This window comes from Rhinoraja longicauda, chromosome 9 (assembly GCF_053455715.1).
Source record: "Rhinoraja longicauda isolate Sanriku21f chromosome 9, sRhiLon1.1, whole genome shotgun sequence".
Classification (NCBI taxonomy): domain Eukaryota; kingdom Metazoa; phylum Chordata; class Chondrichthyes; order Rajiformes; family Arhynchobatidae; genus Rhinoraja; species Rhinoraja longicauda.
The window spans coordinates 67704829-67728779 of record NC_135961.1 but is presented as its reverse complement, the minus strand read 5'-3'; the positions used below and the strand labels follow the sequence as shown (position 1 = coordinate 67728779).

The following is a 23951-nucleotide window of genomic DNA, read 5'->3' as shown; positions in this document are numbered from 1 at the left end:
TCAGCGGGTCAGACAGCATCTCTGGAGAAAAGGTATAGGTGACATCTCGGGTCGAGACACTTCTTCAGACTGAGAGCCAGGGGAAAGGGAAACGTGATATAGAGAGATATAGAACAAATGAATAAGATATGTAAAAAAGTGACGGTGATATAGGAAACTGGCCATTAGCTGTGGCCTAGGTGAAAACGAGTTACAAACAATGAGACTCACCAGGATGAATGTACTGCCTTGCTATGATCTGATGGAAAGCATAGAGATTCTTTGTTGCCTGAATGGATGGTTTTTGTTGCAAATCTATCAGTCTTTCCCTCCATTTTAATAATTACAATGCTCCAAGGACAATGATTTTCACAATACAAGTCATGGGAGAATGATCTAAATACAATTTGCAGGTCCAGCTTACAGGGCTGGCAACCTTACGATGGTGGGATAAAGGGGATACACAGTGTGTGGCGTGTAATAACAACGCACTTATCATCTGCACCATCCTTAAAGTTTGGTATTAAAACAGTAAATGCTGGAAATACTCAATTGGTCAGCCAGCATTCTTTACTAAGAGAAAGTTAATATTCCAAAGCACCAACTAACAATTATGAAATTCCTGGGTTACCAATCCCAGCCAAGCCATTATTGTTAAAGGACAATAGACAATAGGTGCAGGAGTAGGCCATTCGGCCCTTCGAGCCAGCACCACCATTCAATGTGATCATGGCTGATCATTCTCAATCAGTACCCCGTTCCTGCCTTCTCCCCATACCCCCTGACTCCGCTATCCTTAAGAGCTCTATCTGGCTCTCTCTTGAATGCATTCAGAGAATTGGCCTCCACAGCCTTCCGAGGCTGAGAATTCCACAGATTTACAACACTCTGACTGAAAAGGTTTTTTCCTCATCTCCGTTCTAAATGACCTACCCCTTATTCTTAAACTGTGCCCCCTGGTTCTGGACTCCCCCAACATTGGGAACATGTTTCCTGCCTCTAACGTGTCCAACCCCTTAATAATTTTATATAGAGTGGCATGGGTGAAATTTTGCTCTGCGATCTTACTTTAAATTAGTTGCCTGTGTGAACATCTGCAAAGATCACATTGTGAAAGGGATACATTCAGAACACATCTAGTCCCCAGCAATTGCTGCATCCAACAATGGATTTGCAGTCAGGAGGGAATGTGTTTAATTTGGCCTTCGGGGATAAGTCTAAAGGATTTAATTGGATTAAGTCCAACAGAATTTGTTCGTTCTGAAAACTCATTCTGGTGCCTCCATGTCTCGATGACAAAATGGACGAAGGAATTGCAGCCAACTTCCATGTAACAAACAATTTGTTTAGTTTACAGTTTAGATACAGTGCGGAAACAGGCCCTTTCGGCCCACCGGGTCCGCGCCGACCAACGATCTCTGCACACTAACACTATCCTATACCCACTAGGGACAATTGTTTTTACACTTATCAAGGCAATTAACCTACAAACCTGCACGTCTTTGGAGTGTGGGAGGAAACCGAAGATCTCGGAGAAAACCCACACAGGTCACGGGGAGAACGTACAAACTCCGTACAGACAGCACCCGTAGTCAGGATCGAACCCGGGTCTCCGGTGCTGCATTCACTGTAAGGCGGCAACTCTACCGCCGCGCCACCGTGCAAAAGAAATTGTCACTTATTTCATTTACTGCTGTCAGGGTCCACATAGTATAGTTTCCATAGAGAAGAAATTGTGAATCTGTGTAATTCATTGGCACAGACGACTGTGGAGGCCGTCAATGGATATTTATGTGGCAGAGTTTGACAGATTCTTGATTAGTTACCGGTGTCAGAGGTTACGGGGAGAAGGGAGAGTAATGGGGTTGAGGGGGAAAGATAGATCAGCCATCATTGAATGGCAGAGATGACGATGGGCCGAATGGCCCAATTCTGCTCCTAGAACTTAAGAATCTATGACTTCACTTTGAAATATATAATAAGAAAATAACTGCAGATGCCGGTACAAATCGAAGGTATTTATTCACAAAATGCTGGAGTAACTCAGCAGGTCAGGCATCATTTCAGGAGAGAAGGAATGGGTGACGTTTCGGTACCCGAAACGTCGCCCATTCCTTCTCTCCTGAGATGCTGCCTGACCTGCTGAGTTACTTTGAAAGATAAGAATTTATTGTGCAACCTCTTATCGAGGTGGGATAAAATGATGAGGGGGATAGGGTGAGTGCACTTCTTTTTCCTAGGGTAGAGGAACCATGAACCAGAGGGCATCGATTTAAGGTAAGAGGGGAGAAGTTTTATCATGAACCTGAGGGGCAACCTTTTCACACAGAGTAAGGCAGGTATACGGAACTAGTTGCTGGAGGAAGCAGTTGAGGCAGGTACAAAAACAACATTTAAAGGACACCTGGACAGGTACAAGGATAGGTAGGAAAGGTTTGGAGGGAAATGGGCCAAAACGCGGGCAAATGGGACCGGCTTAGAAGGGGGAACTTGGCCGGCATGGACAGCTGCCCAAAGGGGCTGTGTCTCAACGACTTATCATGTTCACACATCCTAAGAATGTGGAAGTCACAAAATACTACTCACGTCAAATCCACAGCTGGCCAAGAAGCAGGTATCTAGCGAGCTATTCCATTATCAAAATCCAACAGACATTTAGTATAGGAAAATAACTGCAGATGCTGGTACAAATCGAAGGTATTTATTCACAAAATGCTGGAGTAACTCAGCGGGTCAGGCAGCATCTCGGGAGAAGGAATGGGTGACGTTTCAGGTCGAGACCCTTCTTCAGACTGATGTCAGGGGGGGCGGGACAAAGGAAGGATATAGGTGGAGACAGGAAGATAGAGGGAGATCTGGGAAGGAGGAGGGGACGGGAGGGACAGAGGAGCTATCTAAAGTTGGAGAAGTCGATGTTCATACCACTGGGCTGCAAGCTGCCCAGGCGAAATATGAGGTGCTGTTCCTCCAATTTCCAGTGGGCCTCACTATGGCACTGGAGGAGGCCCATGACAGAAAGGTCAGACTGGGAATGGGAGGGGGAGTTGAATTGCTCGGCCACGGGGAGATCAGTTTGGTCAACGCGGACCGAGCGCAGGTGTTGAGCGAAGCGATCGCCGAGCCTGCGCTTGGTTTCGCCGATGTAAATAAGTTGACATCTAGAGCAGCGGATGCAATAGATGAGGTTGGAGGAGGTGCAGGTGAACCTCTGTCTCACCTGGAAAGACTGTTTGGGTCCTTGGATGGAGTTGAGGGGGGAGGTAAAGGGACAGGTGTTGCATCTCGTGCGGTTGCAGGGGAAAGTGCCCGGGGTTGGGTGGTTTGGGTAGGAAGGGACGAGTGGACCAGGGAGTTACGGAGGGAACGGTCTCTGCGGAACGCAGAGAAGGGAGGGGATGGGAAGATATGGCCAGTGGTGGGGTCCCATTGTAGGTGACGGAAATGTTGGCGGATGATTAGTTGGATACGCTGGCTGGTGGGGTGGAAGGTGAGAACGAGGGGGATTCTGTCCTTGTTGCGAGTCGGGGGAGGGGGAGCAAGAGTGGAGCTGCGGGATGTAGAAGAGACCCTAGTGAGAGCCTCATCTATAATGGAGGAGGGGAAGCCCCGTTTCCTGAAGACATTCCAACAGACATTTTCATTTTTACAATTCATGTTGTTTATTTATGCAATACAACAGATTATTAAAAATATTTTTAAAACTGTACAAGATATGGTCAAATTTCACGTGAATAAAAAACAACTTTAAATTAAAATCAGGAAAATAATAAGAGCACCATATACTTTTCAGATTTTCGTTATTTACAACTGTAGACAAAATATGTTTATAAATGTGCTGTGTGGCAATAATATCCTTCAGAAATGTATTTTCCTTCGTGAAAACTGAAAGAATTTAGATCTCCCCAAGAATAATGAAGGGTGAATAGTGGTTGTATGTTAATGTACACAAGGCAAATTGTCTAACACTCATCAAAATCAAAAATGAATCTCACTATTGATCAAAAATTGTTGGAATATTGAAGGCTGCCAGCTTTCCCAAACTCAGAGATAGGGAAAATGAATAGAGTTTTGTTTTATTGTGATTGGATGGAGGAAGTTTGACACTTAGAACAAACGGTGCTGGAGTAACTCAGCGGGTCAGGCAGCATCTGTGGAGAACATGGATAGGTGACGTTCCACAGAGTGCTGGAGTAACTCAGCGGGTCAGGCAGCATCTGTGGAGAACATGGATAGGTGATGTTCCACAGAGTGCTGGAGTAACTCAGCGGGTCAGGCAGCATCTCTGGAGAACATGGATAGGTGACGTTTCCGGTTGGGACCCTTCTGAAGAAGGGTCCTGACCAAAATCGTCACCTGTCCATGTCTCCCAGAGATGCTGCCTGACCCGCTGAGTTACCCCAGCATGTTGTGATCCATGCAAAACTCCAGTGTATGCTGTTCCTTTACGTCTTTAAGTTTCACATTTATGCAGGTGCTTTTATATTACGGGAGCTTTCACTGTTAAATATTCTTCTACAAACTCCAAAGATAGACAATGCTGCAAAATGACACAGGTTCATTGTTCCTATATTGTCACAAGAAAAATGTCCAAACCTTCAAAGTTCTTTTTGAGATGAGAATGTAATAATTGTGAGAATATTCACCCTCATGCCATGCTTCCTGACTTTGCAAAGAAGATATTAACTCAACACACATAAAATAATTTTCTTATTATATAAAGCAAAAATATTTTCAAGCCAAAATAAAATTCTGCAGGGGCTCAAATGGTGATACAAGCTTCTAGTAGGACAAGCACTTTATTTGAGCAATCCTCGTGCATTCACCAGTGGGGGTGTCATCAGGAGAAAATGTTGCCTCAAGAAGGGTGTCAGCCACTTCAGCAGTGAGGTGACTTGTAGATAGACACAAGATGCTGGAGTAACTCAGTGGGACAGGCAACATCTCTGGAGAGAAGGAACGGGTGACGTTTCGTGTTGAGACGAAGAAGGGTCTCGACCCGAAACGTCACCCATTCCTTCTCTCCAGAGATGCTGCCAGGTCTCGCTGAGTTACTCTGGCTTTTTGTGTCTATCTTCGGTTTAAACCAGCGTCTGCAGTTCCTACTGGAACTGAGGTGACTTCTGTTGGCCGATGGTGCAGTGGAAAGGACACACCTTCCCACCCACCGCCAGAGAGGCAACAGGGAACTGCTTGCATCGTCTTGCAGAAGCAAGTGACAAAGAAAATAAATAACTCTCTATTTTACAACTTTCCAACAACAAAATACGTTAACCCTATTATTTTCCACACCATCCTTTATTTTTCACAAAGGACCCCTCTCACTTGCACAGAGAGTCAGTCACCTTAAACCCGGTTGAGTTTGGTCGTGATTAAAACTCTCACGGTCTGGTCAAATGCAGTGCACACACATAGGCCCAGTTTGTCCGGGCTCCAATCCAGGCTTGAGATGGGCTGGGTGGAGATGGTGGCATTCTGGAGCAACGTGACTGTCCCAGCGACCCCCATGTCCACGTTGTCAGAGTCCGCCTTTGAGCGCTGGGCTGGATATTCACTGGCAAACACAAGGTAAAGACAGTTCATACTGCAGCTAATGACATCTCCCCGCTTCCACCCGCGCACACTAAGCAAATGAATTAACTCAGGAGGTTTACGGGAATGATCCCATGAAGGAGTGGGTTAATACATGTTGAGCGTTTGTTGGCACTGGGCCTGTACTCGCTGGAGTTTAGAGGGATGAAGGGAGACCTCATTGAAACTTACCGAATGGTGAAAGGCCTGGATAGAGTGGGTGTGGAGAGGATGTTTCCACTAGTGGGAGAGTCTAGGACTAGAGGGCACAGCCTCAGAATTAAAGGACGTTCCTTTAGTCAGGAGATGAGGAGGAATTTCTTTAGTCAGAGGGTGGTGAATCTGTGGAATTCTTTGCCACGGAAGGCTGTGGAGGCCAAGTCAGTGGATATTTTGAAGGCAGGGATAGATAGATTCTTGATTAGAATGGGTGTCAGGGGTTATGGGGAGAAGGCAGGAGAACGGGGTTAGGAGGGAGAGATAGATCAGCCATGATTGAATGGTGTAGACTTGATGGGCTAAATGACCTAATTCTGCTCCTATCATTTATGAACTTCACTAAACCTAGCTATTGAGATACCTTATGTGATATCTCTGCATAAATCTGAACCGACTGGGGTGTTTTTCTAAAAGCCAATGCAGCCTGAAGTTTTTTAGTTTAGTTTAGTTTAGAGATACAGTGCAGAAACAGGCCCTTCGGCCCACCGAGTCCGCACCGACCAGCAATCCCCGCACACTAACACTATCCTACACACACTGAGGACAATTTGACCAAGCCAATTAACGTACAAACCTGTACGTCTTTGGAGTGTGGGAGGAAACCGAGGATCCCGGAGAAAACTCACACAGGTCACGGGGAGAACGTACAAACTCCGTACAGACAGCACCCGTAGTCAGGATCGAACCTGGATCTCTGGCGCTGTGAGGCAGCATCTCTACTGCTGCAGCATTGTGCTGCCCAGCTTAACTATTAGCGCTATAAGCAACATCCATCAATTGATTATTTTATATTCCTCCCCATTTGTTTGCTTTTGGGAACAAAAATATTAAAAAGGAGAAAACATGCAGAAATTTAGCTGTATTCAATCTGCATTGCGGGACAACATATCTCACAACATGGTTTAGTTAAAGGTTGCTGGGGAAAAGGCAGGAGAATGGGGTTGAGAGGGAATAACAGATCATCTATGATCGAATGGCAGAGCAGACTTGATGGGCCGAGTGGCTTAATTTTGCTCCTGTGAAGCTAGTAGCCAGAAGAAACCGGCCTTGGGTTTAGCTAAAAAATGTAGCTGTAATTTTATATTTATTTATTTATTTATTTTAGAGATACAGCGCGGAAACAGGCCCTTCGGCCCACCGAGTCCGTGCCGCCCAGCGATCCCCACACATTAACACTATCCTTCACACACTAGGGACAATTAAAAAAAAAAAACATATTACCCAGTCAATTAACCTACAAACCTGCACGTCTTTAGAATGTGGGAGGAAACCGAAGATCTCAGAGAAAACCCACGCAGGTCACGGGGAGAACGTATAAACTCCGTACAGACGGCGCCCGTAGTCAGGATCGAACCCGAGTCTCCGGCGCTGCATTCGCTGTAAGGCAGCAACTCTACCGCTGCGCCACCGCGCCACCCCTTCCGTACCAGTGGTGGTAATGCACCACCACCCAACCATGAATGCTCAGGAGCAAGCAGGAGGCAGGTGCTCGACGTACATTCACGTGTTTACCAGTGAAAGGAGGTTACTCACTATTTCCAAAGGTACAGATTGCCAGCCCCTCCGGCTGTCATGAAGATATCTCTGTTCTGTGGCAAGTGGCGGGCCTGCCAGATGGTGGATTTGGATGCCTTGGGAAAAGCAGCAGACACACAAACACAGTGTTTATAAAAACAGGACAGAGGAAGCCAACACCACCTGTCCCACCCAGTGACTAACAACCGGGGAACATACTTCCCTCCCAGCGGTTATCAAACCAACCTCCCCTCCATTGACTCCATCTACACCTCACGCTGCCTCGGCAAGGCCAGCAGCATCATCAAGGACCAGTCTCACCCCGGTCACTCCCTCTTCTCTCCTCTCCCATCAGGCAAGAGGTACAGAAGTGTGAAAACGCACACCTCCAGATTCAGGGACAGTTTCTTCCCGGCTGTTATCAGGCTACCACCAACTAGAGAGCGGTCCTGAGCTACCGTCTACCTCATTGGAGACCCTCAGACTAGCTTTAAAAGGACTTGATCTTGCACTAAACCTTATTCCCTTTATCATGTATCTGTACACTGTGGATGACTGTGACTGTAATCATGTTTTGTCTTTCTGCTGACTGGTTGTATAAGAAAATAACTGCGCAGTGGAGCAACAGGTAGTAAACTGGTTAGCATGCAATAAAAGCTTTTCACTATACTTCAATACACGTGACAATTAACTAAACCACTTTCAAAATTCTATATGTTTAATAAAGATAACCACAGACACGGTTGTTTTCATTATCTCAGAATGTGTCAGTGCACTATTAAACTAAAGGGATAGTTTGGAATAGTTGGCTTTGTTACGCAGCAAGAATTATAGGAACCACTTTGAGCATAATGAGTAGGACTGTGCTTACCATGAAATGTGCAAGAAGGAGCTGCAGATGCCGGTTTAAACCGAAGATAAGGCACAAAAAGCTGGAGTAACTCAGCGGGTCAGGCAGCATCTCCGGAGAGAAGGAATGGGTGACGTTTCGGGTCGAGATCCTTCTTCAGGCTGAAGGGTCCTGAAGCAAAAGGTCACCCATCCTTTTTATCCAGAGATATTGCCTGACCTGCTGAGTTACTCCAGCACTTTTTGTCTATCTTCGGCATACACAAGCACCTGCAGTTCCCTTTCTACACACTACAGTTCTCTGTTATCCCACTTTCTCATCCACTCCTTACGCACTAGGGGGAAATTGAGGGGCCAATTAACCGGCACGTCTTTGGGATGTGGGAGGAAACCGGAGCTCCCGGAGGAAACCCACGCGGTCAGAGGGAGAAGGTGCAAACTCCACACAAAGACAGCACCCGAGGCCAGGATCCAACCCGGGTCTCTGGCGCTCTGAGACAGTGGCTCTACCAGCTGCGCCACCGTACCGCCCTAAAGGAACGATATTATAACCAAGATGGAAGACGTCACGTTGTAAAGCAGTGAAAGGGTGAACGAAATACCTTCTCACTGACGGAGGCAAAGCCCTTGGTTGGGTGTTGGGTCCTCATGTCAAACACGTGGAACTTGCCCTCTAACGAAGTGGCCACCAGCTTATTCATGGTGATATCTTTCCTGTCAAACTCAACGCAACAAACCTGCAAAAGCAAGAGATTCCACCGGCTGAAACCCTGTTCCAATACCTAAATACAGTTTTTTAAAATAAATTAATTTAAGCAGAGGCAACTCAAAAGCAGAGCAACTAAACCCTGCCTTTGATTAAAGTATAGATTCACAATAAATACAAAAAGGTGTTTGTGGAGAGAACAGGGTGGACGAGGAGGGTTAATGGGCAAAATATGAAATCTCTTTTCTCCACAGTTGCTGGCTGCAATGCTTGGGTTTTCCAGCACTTCTTACATTTGGTAACGGGTTCCCTTAGCTAAGAGTATCAACTGAAGTTCAATGGTACTTTATTGGTTACAAGTATCGAGGTCCAGTGAAAGGTAAAGTTGCTCTAAAAACAAAGAAAGACACAGAGTGCTGGAGTAACTCAGCGGGTCAGGCAGCATCTGTGGAGAACATGGATAGGTGACGTTTCACAGAGTGCTGGAGTAACTCAGCGGGTCAGGCAGCATCTGTGGAGAACATGGATAGGTGACGTTTCACAGAGTGCTGGAGTAACTCAGCGGGTCAGGCAGCATCTGTGGAGAACATGGATAGGTGACGTTTCAGAGTGCTGGAGTAACTCAACGGGTCAGGAAGCATCTGTGGAGAACACGGATAGGTGACATTTCACAGAGTGCTGGAGTAACCCAACGGGTCAGGCAGCATCTCTGGAGAACATGGATAGGTGACGTTATGGGGCAGGAGCCTTTGAAAACGTGCAGTTTACAGAGCAGAGCAAAGAGAGAAGCTTTCTTGACACTATGGACACAGTTTGCAAAGTACACAAGTTTGAAATGTCACCCAGAGCTTCAAATGCCTTTCCAGTTGCTTTAGTGGGTTGTTGCAAGTGGCAGGGAGGGAAGCCAAGGTTTCTGTTCTTCCCTGGAGTTCTAAACCTAGTGAATCGTAAGCCTGGCTTACGGTTATAATCATGTATTGTCTTTCCGCTGACTGGATAGCACGCAACAAAAGCTTTTCACTGTACCTCGGTACACGTGACAATAAACTAGACTGAACTAAACTGGCCAAAAAACAGAGCAATTTACATTGAGTCAGGAAAAGAAGTGGGAGGTGGAGATATTAAATGGAAAGAGAAAAAAGAAACCAAAAGACTACTTGTAAAATAAACCAGGAGAACACCCAACTACATCCTTTTACTCAAGTGTCTGATAGGGTGCATGCAGACAGCCATGTCTCCATAACAAGAGGAGTTGAGTATTAGGAGCAAAGAGGTCCTTCTGCAGTTGTACAGGTCCCTAGTGAGACCGCACCTGGAGTATTGTGTGCAGTTTTGGTCTCCAAATTTGAGGAAAGACATTCTTGCTATTGAGGGCGTGCAGCGTAGGTTCACCAGGTTAATTCCCAGGATGGCGGGACTGTCGTATGTTGAAAGACTGGAGCAACTGGGCTTGTACACACTGGAATTTAGAAGGATGAGAGGGGATCTTATTGAAACATATAAGATTATTAAGGGCTGTTGAGGGCTGAGATAGAGCTCTTAAAGATAGCGGAGTCAAGGGATATGGGGAGAAGGCAGGAACGGGGTACTGATTGTGGATGATCAGCCATGATCACGGTGAATGGCGGTGCTGGCGCGAAGGGCCGAATGGCTTCCTCCTGCACCTATTGTCTATTGTCACTATTCCCCATTGCACAAGGAAGGGAGTTTTGGAGTTTACACTGATTTGAAATGCCATTTGTTCTTTACCCCGTTCCTGATGTTTTTTTCCCAGCGGAGTGACATGGTTCTGAGGTCAAACAGCTTGATATCCCCATTGTCGTATCCAGCACACACACATCGCTCCTGTTGATTGTAGGCATGACCTGGCCGAGGAGGCAAAAACGGGATTTGAGAGAATTAAAACAAAATACACAACCCAACTTGCACACTTTCTATCTGCGGGGGTGGGGGGGGGGGTGGGGGGGCAGGCAAACCCAGTGTGTCTGCGGGGGGGGGGGGGGGGGGGGTGGGGGTGGGGGGGCAGGCAAACCCATTGTCTAAAATCAGGCCGTGGAGACACCGTATACTTGGCAAACAACAAACGCCGTTGGTCAGGTGGGCCGCGGTGGGTGTCGGAGGTCAGTTTAGGGCGCGCCAATGAGAGCAAAGAGGGACCTGGCGTGGGGGTGGTGCCGTGAACAGAGGACCTGGCGTGGGGAGGGGGGGGGAGCTGTGAACAAAGCGGGTCCACCGTGTCGGCGCCCTATATGTGGCGACTCTTTGCATACCTTGTGTAAGGTACGCAAAACAAAGAGTCTCACTGTGACACGTCACATGTGATAATGAAGTCTCATTCGTTCCATACTCAGAACCTGAGCAGTTTCACTGGTGAGTTATGGGTCCCAGGTCACACCACGGTCTTGAAACATACAAACCCCCCTTCCATGCCCGTGAAACTCTGTGAAGCCTGAACACAACACCCCAGTCAGCCAGCCAGCCATTCATCCACCCTGGACGTTACAATAGACAATAGGTGCAGGAGTAAGCCATTCAGCCCTTCGAGCCAGCACCGCCATTCAATGCGATCATGGCTGATCACTCTCAATCAGTACCCCATCTGCCCACTCACACAACCTGTCCAAGTCACCCTGCAGCCTTATTGCATCTTCCTCACAATTCACACTACCCCCCCAGCTTAGTATCATCTGCAAATTTGCTAATGGTACTTTTAATCCCTTCATCCAAGTCATTAATGTATATCGTAAATAGCTGGGGTCCCAGCACCGAACCTTGCGGTACCCCACTGGTCACTGCCTGCCATTCCGAAAGGGACCCATTTATCCCCACTCTTTGCTTTCTGTCTGTCAACCAATTTTCTATCCATGTCAGTACCCTACCCCCAATACCATGTGCTCTAATTTTGCCCACTAATCTCCTATGTGGGACCTTGTCGAAGGCTTTCTGAAAGTCGAGGTACACCACATCCACTGACTCTCCCCTGTCAATTTTCCTAGTTACATCCTCAAAAAATTCCAGTACATTTGTCAAGCATGATTTCCCCTTCGTAAATCCATGCTGACTCGGAATGATCCTGTTACTGCTATCCAAATGCTCAGCAATTTCGTCTTTTATAATTGACTCCAGCATCTTCCCCACCACTGATGTCAGACTAACTGGTCTATAATTACCTGTTTTCTCTCTCCCTCCTTTCTTAAAAAGTGGGATAACATTTGCTATCCTCCAATCCACAGGAACTGATCCTGAATCTATAGAACATTGAAAAATGATCTCCAATGCTTCCACTATTTCTAGAGCCACCTACTTAAGTACCCTGGGATGCAGACCATCAGGCCCTGGGGATTTATAGGCCTTCAGTCCCATCAGTCTACCCAAAACCATTTCCTGCCTAATGTGGATTTCCTTCAGTTCCTCCATCACCCTAGGTTCTCCGGCCCCTAGAACATTTGGGAGATTGTGTGTATCTTCCTCAGTAAAGACAGATCCAAAGTAACGGTTTAACTCGTCTGCCATTTCTTTGTTCCCCATAATAAATTCCCCTACTTCTGTCTTCAAGGGACCCACATTTGCCTTGACTATTTTTTTCCTCTTCACATACCTAAAAAAACTTTTGCTATCCTCCTTTATATTATTGGCGCGTACGCACGACATTGCCATTTGCAAACCTGGTGCCTGTGAACGGAACCCATCTGCTACTTTGTTACCAGGCGTTTCAGATCAACCCACCGCTTGCCAGCAGATCAGAGTGGGCAGCGGGCAAGTGCTTGAGTGGTGGGAGTAGAATGGGCAGGGAACGGTTATGGACTCGGAGAGACAACGGTGGGCAAAGAAAACCAGGGAAAGAGTTTAGGGCGGTCACGGTGGCGCAGCGGTAGAGTTGCTGCCTTACAGTGAATGCAGCGCCTGAGACCCGGGTTCCATCCCGACTGCGGGTACTGTCTGTACGGAGTTTGTATGTTCTCCCCGTGACCTGCGTGGGTTTTTTTTCTCGAGATCTTCGGTTTCCTCCCACGCTCCAAAGACGTACAGGTTTCTAGGTTAATTGGCTTGGTATAAATTTAAAAATTGTCCCTAGTGGGTGTAGGATAGTGTTAGTGTGCGGGGATAGCTGGTCGACCCGGTGGGTCGAAAGGGCCTGTTTCTGCACTGTCTCTCAAAAATAAACTGAACTAAAGTTAGCAATCAGAGTCGGGTGGGCAAAGGATTATTAGTCGGTGAGAAGATCAGAGTTGAGGAGTGGATTAAAAAAATATATAGAAAAACACACACTAACTTTTACTATGAACTATCTATGAATGCACCAAGGACTTGGTGATTTTTTGCACCCGTATTGGGATTATTAATTTATTGAATGTTTGTTATCTGTGTACATTGTGTTTACAGGCCTGTTAAGCTGCCGCAAGTAAAATATCATTTTTTTCTTTGTCGTTACATTTGACAATTAAACACACTTCACTCTTGTTATTGATGTCAACCCACTAACTAATACATGCTTGCACTTGCAATCTAATTAACAGTAGACACAAAATGCTGGAGTAATTCAGCGGGTCAGGCAGCATCTCTGGAGAGAAGGAATGGGTGACGTGTCATGTCGAGACTCTTCTTCAGACTGATGTCAGGGGAGGGGGGCGGAACAGAGATAGAATGTAGTCGGAGACAGTACGAATAGTGGGAGAACTGGGAAGGGGAAGGGGATGGAGAGGGAAAGCAAGGGCTATCTGAAGTTAGAGAAGTCAATGTTCATACCACTGGGTGTAAACTACCCAAGCAAAATACTTACTGTCTCCGACTACATTCTATCTTTGACCCGCCCCCTCCCCTGACATCAGTCTGAAGAAGGGTCTCGACCCAAAACGTCACCCAACCCTTCTCTCCAGAGATGCTGCCTGACCCGCTGAGTTACTCCAGCATTTTGTGTCTACCTTCAATTTAAACCAGCATCTGCAGTTCTTTCCAACACTATCTAATTAACAGTGCCTGGTGACACTGATGTCCTGTAAGTTTGGAGTGTCATCATGTTATTATCGTGGTATTATTCCTTTTCTCCATGAGTGCAGATGCATGAAATAGTTAAGAGACCTTGAAACGACAGTCTGAGAAAGTGCTTTGTCTTGTTTGCTGCTAAGATCGGGACATTCACCCATTGACTGTAAATGGATTAAAATAGAAAGGGCCGTGCCATGAACACACTGCAGTACCTCAATTACTTAATTAATTTCTGCTCGTACATTTATTGATCTGAAAGAGGAAAACTGGCTGCAGCGTTGGTCATTCATTGCCCAAATATTGAATTCAGAAGAAAAATACTTTGAAACAGTTTTGGAAATTTGTTCGCACATGAGATTAGGTTAAACCCTCGATTAAAAAGACTGCACTTAATTTACAAATAAGACAGTCTGATAGAACAAATGTTCTTCTTTACCCCAAGCCCAACAAGCATAACAGATGAAAACGACAGCTGCTTCTAAAAGTCAGACAGTGAAACTCTGAAAATGAAGTCAACATGATTTTAGTTAATAAATCTTAAATCTTAAAAATATTTTAAAAGATTAAATCTTAAATCTTAAAAAATAAATTTGCGCTGCAAAGAATAAAGTCCTAGCCTGGTGCTGTAACTAGTGCTGCAGGTTCTTCAATATTCCTTTACAGTAAGCATCCTCTTCACCATCTAGTGAGATGCTGACTTTTATGGGAGCTGCAACATAAAGTCTTAGACAGGTGAGCGGAGCACCAAGGCACATTCCTTGCATGTGCACACACTTGGCCAATAAACTTATTCATTCGAAGGTAGACACAAGGTGCCGGAGTAACTCAGCGGGACAGGCAGCATCTCTGGAGAGAAGGAATGGGTGACGTTTCAGGTCGAGACCCTTCTTCACACTGATGTCAGGGGATGGGGCAGGACAAACATAGGACGTAGTCAGAAACAGGAAGACTGATGGGAGAACTGGGAAGGGAGAAGGATGGAGAGAGAGGGAAAGCAGGGACAATCTGAAGTTAGTGAAGTCAATGTTCATACCGCTGGGGTGTAAACTACCCAAGCGAAATATGAGGTGCTGTTCCTCCAATTTGCGCTGGGCCTCACTCTGACAATGGAGGAGGCCCAGGACAGAAAGGTCAGATTGGGAATGGGAGGGGGAGTTGAAGTGCTGAGCCACTGGGAGATCAGGTTGGTTAAGACTTATTCATTCATTCATTCAAAACCTACCAAAGGCCACAGTCCAACAATCCCGCTGGCTGTCTCCATCTGCAGGCTGCATATTTGCCACTGGAGTGTCCTTTTGCCTGGGGTCCCACACTTTCACCATTCCTTTCAAAACACAAAACATTATCAATGTGATTTAGTTAACATCAGGGACTAATCACACACAATAGACAATATTACCGACAGAGAATCACAATAATTTAAACATGAATCTTCATCTTTAAAAATACCCAATGATTTGGTCAAGTTTTTTGTTTAGAGATACAGCACGGAACAAGCCCTTCGGCCCACCAGGTCCGCGCCGACCAGCGATCTCTGCACATTATCACTATCCTACACCCACTAGGGACAATTTTTTTACATTTACCAAGCCAATTAACCTACAAACCTGTACGTCTTTGGAGTGTGGAAGATCTCGGAGAAAACCCACGCAGGTCACGGGGAGAACGTACAAACTCCGTACAGACAGCACCCATAGTCGGGATGGAACCCGGGTCTCCGGCGCTGCATTCGCTGAAAGGCAGCAACTCTACCGCTGCGCCACTGTGACCGCTTTAATGTGAAGGTAGACAGGTTGTTGATCAGCACGGGTATCAGATGTTATGGGGAGAAGGCAGGAGAATGAGGTTGTGAGAGACAGATCAGCCATGAATGAGTGGCAGGATAGACTCGATGGGCCGAGTGGCCTAATTCTGCTCCTGATTGAGCTTATTCACCATCTCTGCTGCCGGTGACCACTTCCGGAGCTCCTTCCCCAATTCCCAGGCCACCTACTCCATCGATACAGTTGATAATTTCCTTGTGAGCTTTCACAGAGTACACGGGAAATTCTGGAGCCTCGAGATTCCTGAATAAATAGAAATCAGAAAGGTAAAGGCAGGAAATTTGCAATGAACAGGCTATGCATGAAACAGAAGCAGAAATAGTGTCCACACAATACACTCTGGGTCATAAGGAATAAGAGTAGAATTAGGCCATTCAGCCCATCAAGTCTACTCCGCCATTCAATCACGGCTGATCTATCTCTCCCTCCTAACCCCATTCTCCTGCCTTCTCCAAATAACATCTTAATGGTGTCAGATTAGGTAAAGGGGAAGTGCAACGAGACCTGGGTGTTCTTGTACACCAGTCACTGAAAGTAAGCGTGCAGGTACAGCAGGCAGTGAAGAAAGCTAATGGCATGTTGGCCTTCATAACGAGATGATTTGAGTATAGGAGCAAAGAGGTCCTTCTGCAATTGTATAGGGCCCGGGTGAGGCAACATCTGGAGTATTGTGTGCAGTTTTGGTCTCCTAATTTGAGGAAGGATATCCTTGCCATTGAGGCAGTGTAGCGTAGGTTCACGAGGTTAATCCCTGGGATAGCCGGACATGATAGCCGGATATGAGGAAAGATTGGAAAGACTGGGCTTGTATTCACTGGCGTTTAGAAGGATGAGAGGGGACCTTTTAGAGATGTATAAAATTATTAAAGGACTGGACAAGCTAGATGCAGGAAAAATGTTCCCAACATTGGAGGAGTCCAGAACCAGGGGCCACAGTCTTAGAATAAAGGGGAGGCCATTTAAAACTGAGGTGAGAAGAAACTTTTTTACCCAGAGAGTTGTGAATTTGTGGAATTCTCTGCCACAGAAGGCAGTGGAGGCCAATTCACTGGATGAATTTAAAAGAGAGTTAGTTAGAGCTCTAGGGGCTAGTGGAATCAAGGGGTGTGGGGAGAAGGCAGGCACGGGTTACTGATTGTAGATGATCAGCCATGATCACAATGAATGGTGGTGCTGGCTCAAAGGGCCAAATGGCCTCCTCCTGCACCTATTTTATGTTTCTATGTTTCTATGTAACATCTGACACCCGTACTAATCAAGAATCTAACAATCTCTGCAGTTTTAGTCATCTGTTTGAGTTTAGTTTATTGTCACATGTACCGAGGTACAGTGAAAAGCTGTTGTTGCGTGCTATCCAGTCAATGAACAGGCTTTGTAGAAAACAAAGACTACTTTGCTGCATTGGTGACCTGGCGAAATGGTGTCCAAACTCACTCTGGTGTAGACACAAAATGCTGGAGTAACTCAGCGGGACCAGCAGCATTTCTGGAGAGAAGGAATCTCCGGGACTCACGCTGGGGCATCTGCTCACAGATCCTGGGACTGTACAGACCTGGGCAGGTTAAAGCAGGGACATCCAGTAGAGTGACGTCTGGGCTCAAGGCAATGCTGACTGCCATAGTTCTGTCAGTAGTTTCATTCACAGGGCCTGTTCCGACCTGCCAGTGTGACCCAGTCACACCACAAGACCCTGCCATCGTGCTGCATGGATGCAGGGTGATCTGAAGCCTGGCAACGCAGAGTCATGCCACTTATTGCAAGGAGCAGGGAATCCACCCAGCAAGTGAGTACCAAGTCAGCAAAATTATAGCCACCACGTTCATTTAGCATTTAGTCAAAGATGTAAATGTGAAGAATACAAAAGATTAGCCAAACGATATACACAAGATGCTGGAGTAACTCAACAGGACAGGCAGTATCTCTGGAGGGAAGGAATGGGTGACGTTTCGGTTTTCAGATTGAAGAAGGGTCTCGACCCGAAACGTCAATAGACAATAGGTGCAGGAGGAGGCCATTCGGCCCTTCGAGCCAGCACCGCCATTTAATGTGATCATGGCTGATCATTCTCAATCAGTACCCCGTTCCTGCCTTCTCCCCATACCCCCTGACTCCGCTATCCTTAAGAGCTCTATCTAGCTCTCTCTTGAATGCATCCAGAGAATTGGCCTCCACTGCCTTCTGAGGCAGTGAATTCCACAGATTCACAACTCTCTGACTGAAAAAGTTTTTCCTCCTCAGTTCTAAATGGCCTACCACTTATTCTTAAACTGTGGCCCCTTGTTCTGGACTCCCCCAACATTGGGAACATTTCTGGACTCCCCCAACATTGGGAACACATTATTTTTATCCAGAGATGCTGCCTGTCCCACTGAGTTACTCCAGCTTTTTGTGTCGATCTTCGGTCAACACCAGCATCTGCAATTCCTTCCTACACAAAACATTAGCCAGACCTGTAGCAGAGACTACAGTTTAAATGATTATTTGTTCCATATATATGTATGCACGTGGAAGTAGACTTAGCAATTTAGTACAACAAAGTATCACAGATGGGCAGCACAGTGGCACATGTGGTAGAGCTGCTGTCTCACAGAGCCAGAGACCTGGGTTTGATCCTGACGTCAGGTGTTGCCTGTGTGGAGTTTGCACATTCTCCCTGGGACTGTAGATACAAGGAACTACAGATGCTGGTTTACAAAAAAACACAAAGTGCTGGAGTAACTCAGCGGGTCAGGGATCATCTCTGGAGAACATGGATAGGTGACGTTTCACAGTGCTGGAGTAACTCAGCGGGTCAGGGATCATCTCTGGAGAACATGGATATATGACATGGTCCCGTCACTAAACGTCACCGATCCATGTTCTCCAGGGATGCTGCCTGACCCGCTGAGTTACTCCAGCACTCTGTGTCTCCCTGCGACCATGTGGGTTTCCTCTGGGTGCTCGGGTTTCCTCCCACATCCCAGACGTGCGGGTTTGTAGGTTAACTGACCTCTGTAAATTGCCCCTAGTGTTTAGGGAGTGGATGAGAAAATGGGACAACATAGAACTAGAGTGAACAGATGCTCGCACTACTGTGGGCCACTATTCGAGGAACTTTGTACGTTTGAGTGGACTGATCTTGCAGAAAAGTGCAATCCATCCATATGTGTCTCAAAAACACTAAAAGCACAAAGAGCAGCAACATGTCAGGGTCCTGCTACAATTAATTGATGTCTCATTTTATTGCTGTATTACCAATGTAAAAGCATGAACAGAGGAACAGGGGTAGAGAGTAGGACACTGAATATCCAAGCCCATTCCTTCGTTGCCCTCGCGCATCGATGAGCCTTGGGCGACCAACACCCTGTCTGTCGCTGGTTTGTGGTTTGTTCCTCCTTGGACCACTGTCGGTCGGTACTCACCACTGCTGACCGGGAACACCCCACAAGCCTTGCCGTTTCAGAGATGCTCTGACCCAGTCGTCTGGCCATAACAATTTGGCCCTTGTCAAAGTCGCTCAGGACTTTACTCCTGCCCATTTCTCCTGCATCCAACACATCAACTTCAAGAACTGACTGTTCACTTGCTGCCTAATATATCCCACCCCTTGACAGGCGCCATTGTAACAAGATAATCAATCTTATTCACTTCACCTGTCAGTGGTCGTAATGTTTTGGCTGATGACGGTGTACTTCATGTCCACTCAACTACCTTTAATCAATTTTATATTTGATCAATGTGCCATTAAGATTGCTGCTTGTGCTGTTTCTTGTGTCTCCATCTACAGTCCCCATTCCATGATAACCGTAACAAATAAATATTAATTGATGTGTAGGAAGGAACTGCAGATGCTGGTTTAAATCAAAGATAGACACAAAATGCTGGAGTAACTCAGCGGGACAGGCAGCATCTCTGGAGAGAAGGAATGGGGGACGTTTCGGGTCGAGACCCTTCTTCAGACAACGTCACTCATTCCTTCTTTCCTTAAATATTTATTGCCCTTGGTTTTTGAAGTTTCAATAAAGTCTTTAGATAAGGATCTCAGCTTTCTGCCACCATTTTTGGGCTGAAAAAAAATCTCTCAAAACTAAAAACATTTCTAATAACAATCGGGCAACAATTTCAATTAGAGCGTAATATTTCTGACTGCATTTCCAGAACCGGAACACATGCAAGAAGAATAGCTTCTGTTGACTTTGAATCCTTACCAAATATTCAGATTTCCATCAAAGTTCCCTGTAGCTAGATAGCGTTGCTGTAACGACGCCGATCCAAAGGTGCCACATTTAATAGGTTTTGCTTTCTCAATCTGAAAAAAAGACCATTTCCAAAGTTTATGAAAATGAGCATTAATTTCTCAATTAAAGGACTTCAAAATAGAGCTTGACTTATTAGACACCTATCAAGAAAGAACTGTGTGTGCATTGGTAAAACTAGCAAATGTTTTCTTCCTTTGCTTCATACCGGCAAGGCTTGTAAAAGCTAGGAAAAGCTAGCAAATAATCCCTGCACAGGAAGAGTCTACTAGATAATTCAGTCAAAGACCTCTTGGAATCATGAAGGGTCTGGAGAAGGGTCTCCACCCGAATGGTCACCCATTCCTTCTCTCCAGAGATGTTTGCCTGTCTCGCTGAGTTACCCCAGCATTTTGTGTCTATCTTGGAAATCATAACTTGTCTGAGTCATTAAGTGCTAGAATCAGATGGCACAGAAACAGGCAGCCCAGCATGTCTATTCCAACCATCAAATACCGAAGCATACTAATCCCATGATCCATAGCTTCTTACACCACCCTGAGGGGCAATGTTTTCACACAGACGGTGGTGGGTATATGGAACGAGCTGCCAGAGGAGGTAGATGAGGTGGGTACAGTAGGTTTGCCAACTGTCCCGTAATAGCCAGGACATCCCATATTTTGGGCTAAATTAGTTTGTCCTGTACGGGACCATCCTTGTCCCGTATTAGTAGGGTTGCCAACTTCCTCACTCCCAAATAAGGGGCAAACGGTGACGTCACCGCCCCGCGCCCCATGTGACCTCACCCAGCCAGTGGCCACGTGCTCCTAGCCCGGGCGGCCGCCATTGGTGGAGCGGGAGCACGTGGCCGCTGGCTGGGTGAGGTCACGTGGGGAGCACGGCAGTGACGTCACCTTGTGCCGTATTTGGGAGTGAGGAAGTTGGCAACCCTAGGGTACAGTAACAGCATTTAAAAGGCACTTGCACAGGTACATGGATATGAAAGGTTTAGAGGGATAGGGGCTAAATGAGACTCATGCAGATGGGGCATCTTGGTTTGCAGAGACAGAGTAGACAATCAGAACCTTTTTACCAGAGTGGAAATGTCCAAGACTAGAGGGCACAGCTTCAATATCAGAGGGCAAAGTATAAAGGAGATGCGCGGGACAAGTTTTTAAAAAAAAGAGAATGATGGGGGGCTGGAACGGCCTGCCAGAAGTTGTGGTGGAAGCAGATAGGATAGTTTAAGAGGCTGTTAGATAGGCACATGGATATGCAGGGAATGGAGGGATATGGATCATGTGCAGGCAGATGAGATCGGTTTAATTTGGCATCTTGTTCAGCACAGACATTGTGGGATAAAGGGCCTGTTCCTGTGCTCTACCTTTCTATGTTGTGTGTAACTCCTGCCTAAGTAATAGAAGCAGCAACAAAGCTGTACGTGGTAATCAAATAAATGCTGAGCATGATAAAAAAAAGAGGCAGATATGATGAAGGCATTTAAGAGGCTTTTAGATAGGCACATGGATATTGTGCATCATGTGCAGGCAGAGATTAGTTCAAATTGGCATCGTGTTTGTAGGTTCATAGGGTCTAGTAGGTCTATCTATGGCTGATCTATCTTTCCCTCTCAACCCCATTCTCCTGCCTTCTCCCCATAACCACTGACACCCTTGCTAATCAAGAACCCGTCAATCTCTACCTTAACAATATCCATTGAATTGGCTTCTACACCCATTGTCTGTTGCAATGAATTCCACAGATTCATCACCCCCTGACTAAAGAAATTCCTCCTGTCTGTCCTGCTGAGTTACTCCAGCGATTCGTGTCCATCTTTTTAAACTAAATGAAGTCTACTCCGCCATTCAATCATGGCTGATCTATCATAGATAGACACAAAAAGTTGGAATAACTCAGCGGGACAGGCAGCATCTGTAGAGAGAAGGAATGGGTGACGTTTCGGGTCGAGATCCTTCTTCAGATTGATCCATTCCCTCTTAACCCCATTCTCCTGCCTTCTCCCCACAGCCTTTGACACCCTTATTACCAATCAAGAATTCGTCAATCTCTGCTATTAAAATCGCCCAATATCTTGGCCTCCACAGTCGTGTGTGGCAATGAATTGTGGAAACATCCTCTCCACGGAGGTAGACACAAAATGCTGGAGTAATCCAGTCTGAAGAAGGGTCTCGACCCGAAACCTCACCCATTTCTTCTCTCCAGAGATGCTGCCTGGCCTGCTGAGTTACTGATTTAAACCAGAATCTGCAGGATTTATTTCTTCCTCTCCACGGAAGAGATGACTACAATAGACAATAGGTGCAGGAGGAGGTCATTCAGCCCTTCAAGCCAGCACCACCATTCAATGTGATCATGGCTGATCATTCTCAATCAGTACCCCGTTCCTGCCTTCTCCCCATACCCCCTGACTCCGCTATCCTTAAGAGCTCTATCTAGCTCTCTCTTGAATGCATTCAAAGACTTGGTCTCCACTGCCTTCTGAGGCAGAGAATTCCACAGATTTACAACTCTCTGACTGAAAACGTTTTTCCTCATCTCCGTTCTAAATGACCAACCCCTTATTCTTTATAAGACAATAACTGCAGATGCTGGTACAAATCAAAGGTATTTATTCACAAAATGCTGGAGTAACTCAGCAGGTCAGGCAGCATCTCAGGAGAGACGGAATGGGTGACGTTTCGGGTCGAGACCCTTCTTCAGACTGATGTCAGGGGGTGGGACAAAGGAAGGATATAGGTGGAGACAGGAAGATAGAGGGAGATCTGGGAAGGAGGAGGTGAAGAGAGGGAATGAGGAACAAGCTGCCCAGGCGAAATATGAGGTGCTGTTCCTCCAATTTCCGGTGGGCCTCACTATGGCACTGGAGGAGGCCCATGACAGAAAGGTCAGACTGGGAAAGGGAGGGGGAGTTGAACTGCTCGGCCACCGGGAGATCAGTTTGGCCAATGCGGACCGAGCGCAGGTGTTGAGCGAAGCGATCGCCGAGCCTGTGCTTGGTTTCGCCGATGTAAATAAGTTGACATCTAGAGCAGCGGATGCAATAGATGAGGTTGGAGGAGGTGCAGGTGAACCTCTGTCTCACCTGGAAAGATAGTTTGGGTCCTTGGATGGAGTTGAGGGGGGAGGTAAAGGGGCAGGTGTTGCATCTCGTGCGGTTGCAGGGGAAAGTGCCCGGGGATGGGTGGTTTGGGTAGGAAGGGACGAGTGGACCAGGGAGTTACTGAGGGAACAGTCTCTGCAGAACGCAGAGAGGGGAGGGGATGGGAAGATTTGGCCAGTGGTGGGGTCCCGTTGTAGGTGACGGAAATGTTGGTGGATGATTTGTTGGATCCGCTGGCTGGTGGGGTGGAAGGTGAGAACGAGGGGGATTCTGTCCTTGATGCGAGTGGGGGGAGGGGGTGCAGGAGCGGAGCTGCGGGATGTAGAAGAGACCCTATTAGTGAGAGCCTCATCTATAATGGAAGAGTGGAAGCCCTTATTCTTAAACTGTGGCCCCTGGTTCTGGACTCCCCCAACATTGGGAACATGTTTCCTGCCTCTAACGTGTCCAACCCCTTAATAATCTTCAAAATTTCCTAATCTCCATTCTAAATGGCATACGCCTTATTCTTAAACTGTGGATACTTAAACATCTTAAAGACACATCCACATCTATCCAGACCGTTCACCATTCGGTGGGTTTCAGTGTCAATGAGGTCCTTCGTTCCCTCTCAACCCCATTCCCCTGCCTTCTCCCCACGGCCTCATTGATCAAGAACATGTCCGTGTCCAGCAGGACGTCGTCGGGCCGAGCGGCCGCGGGGAGCCGCCGTCTCCATGGCGACGCGGCCTAGCCTGGCCTGGGCGCCGCTCACCTCCTTCAGCAGCACCACCTCGCCCTGGCACACCTCGTACACCTGCAGCACCCCCGTGCCCCGGGCGTAGTTGCCCATGCACACGAACTTGGCGCTGCACGGGATCCATTTGCAGTCGAACAGGGTGTAGTTGAGCGGCTTCTGGATGTGCAAGATGATCTGCGGCTTCTCCAGCGCCGCGCTCATGATGGCGGCGGCCGTCTCCACCCTCCCGCGT

General features: G+C 46.8%; 1 protein-coding gene across 1 annotated transcript; it reads right to left on the bottom strand.

Moving 5' to 3' along the window:
• Positions 1–4981: 4981 nt before the first annotated feature.
• dnaaf10 (dynein axonemal assembly factor 10) lies at positions 4982–23947 on the bottom strand. Its single transcript, XM_078405956.1, has 8 exons — positions 23735–23947; positions 19833–19933; positions 15758–15888; positions 15045–15146; positions 10586–10701; positions 8733–8867; positions 7300–7397; positions 4982–5530 (listed from the first exon to the last, which is right to left on the bottom strand). The coding sequence occupies exons 1-8, from the start codon at positions 23918–23920 to the stop codon at positions 5323–5325; spliced, it is 1077 nt and encodes a 358-aa protein (XP_078262082.1). The 5' UTR covers positions 23921–23947; the 3' UTR covers positions 4982–5322.
• Between the last annotated feature and the right edge of the window lie 4 nt (positions 23948–23951).

Bases quoted from the DNA above. Each gene is read 5' to 3' on its own strand.
- dnaaf10 (XM_078405956.1), bottom strand. From the start codon at position 23,920: ATGAGCGCGGCGCTGGAGAAGCCGCAGATCATCTTGCACATCCAGAAG. The intron at 15,147-15,757 runs GTGAATAAGCTC...GTGTTTTGAAAG, and splicing joins GGTCACCGGCAGCAGAGATG to GAATGGTGAAAGTGTGGGAC. The intron at 8,868-10,585 runs GTAAAGAACAAA...TTGCTTTTGCAG, and splicing joins AAAAAAACATCAGGAACGGG to GTTTGTTGCGTTGAGTTTGA.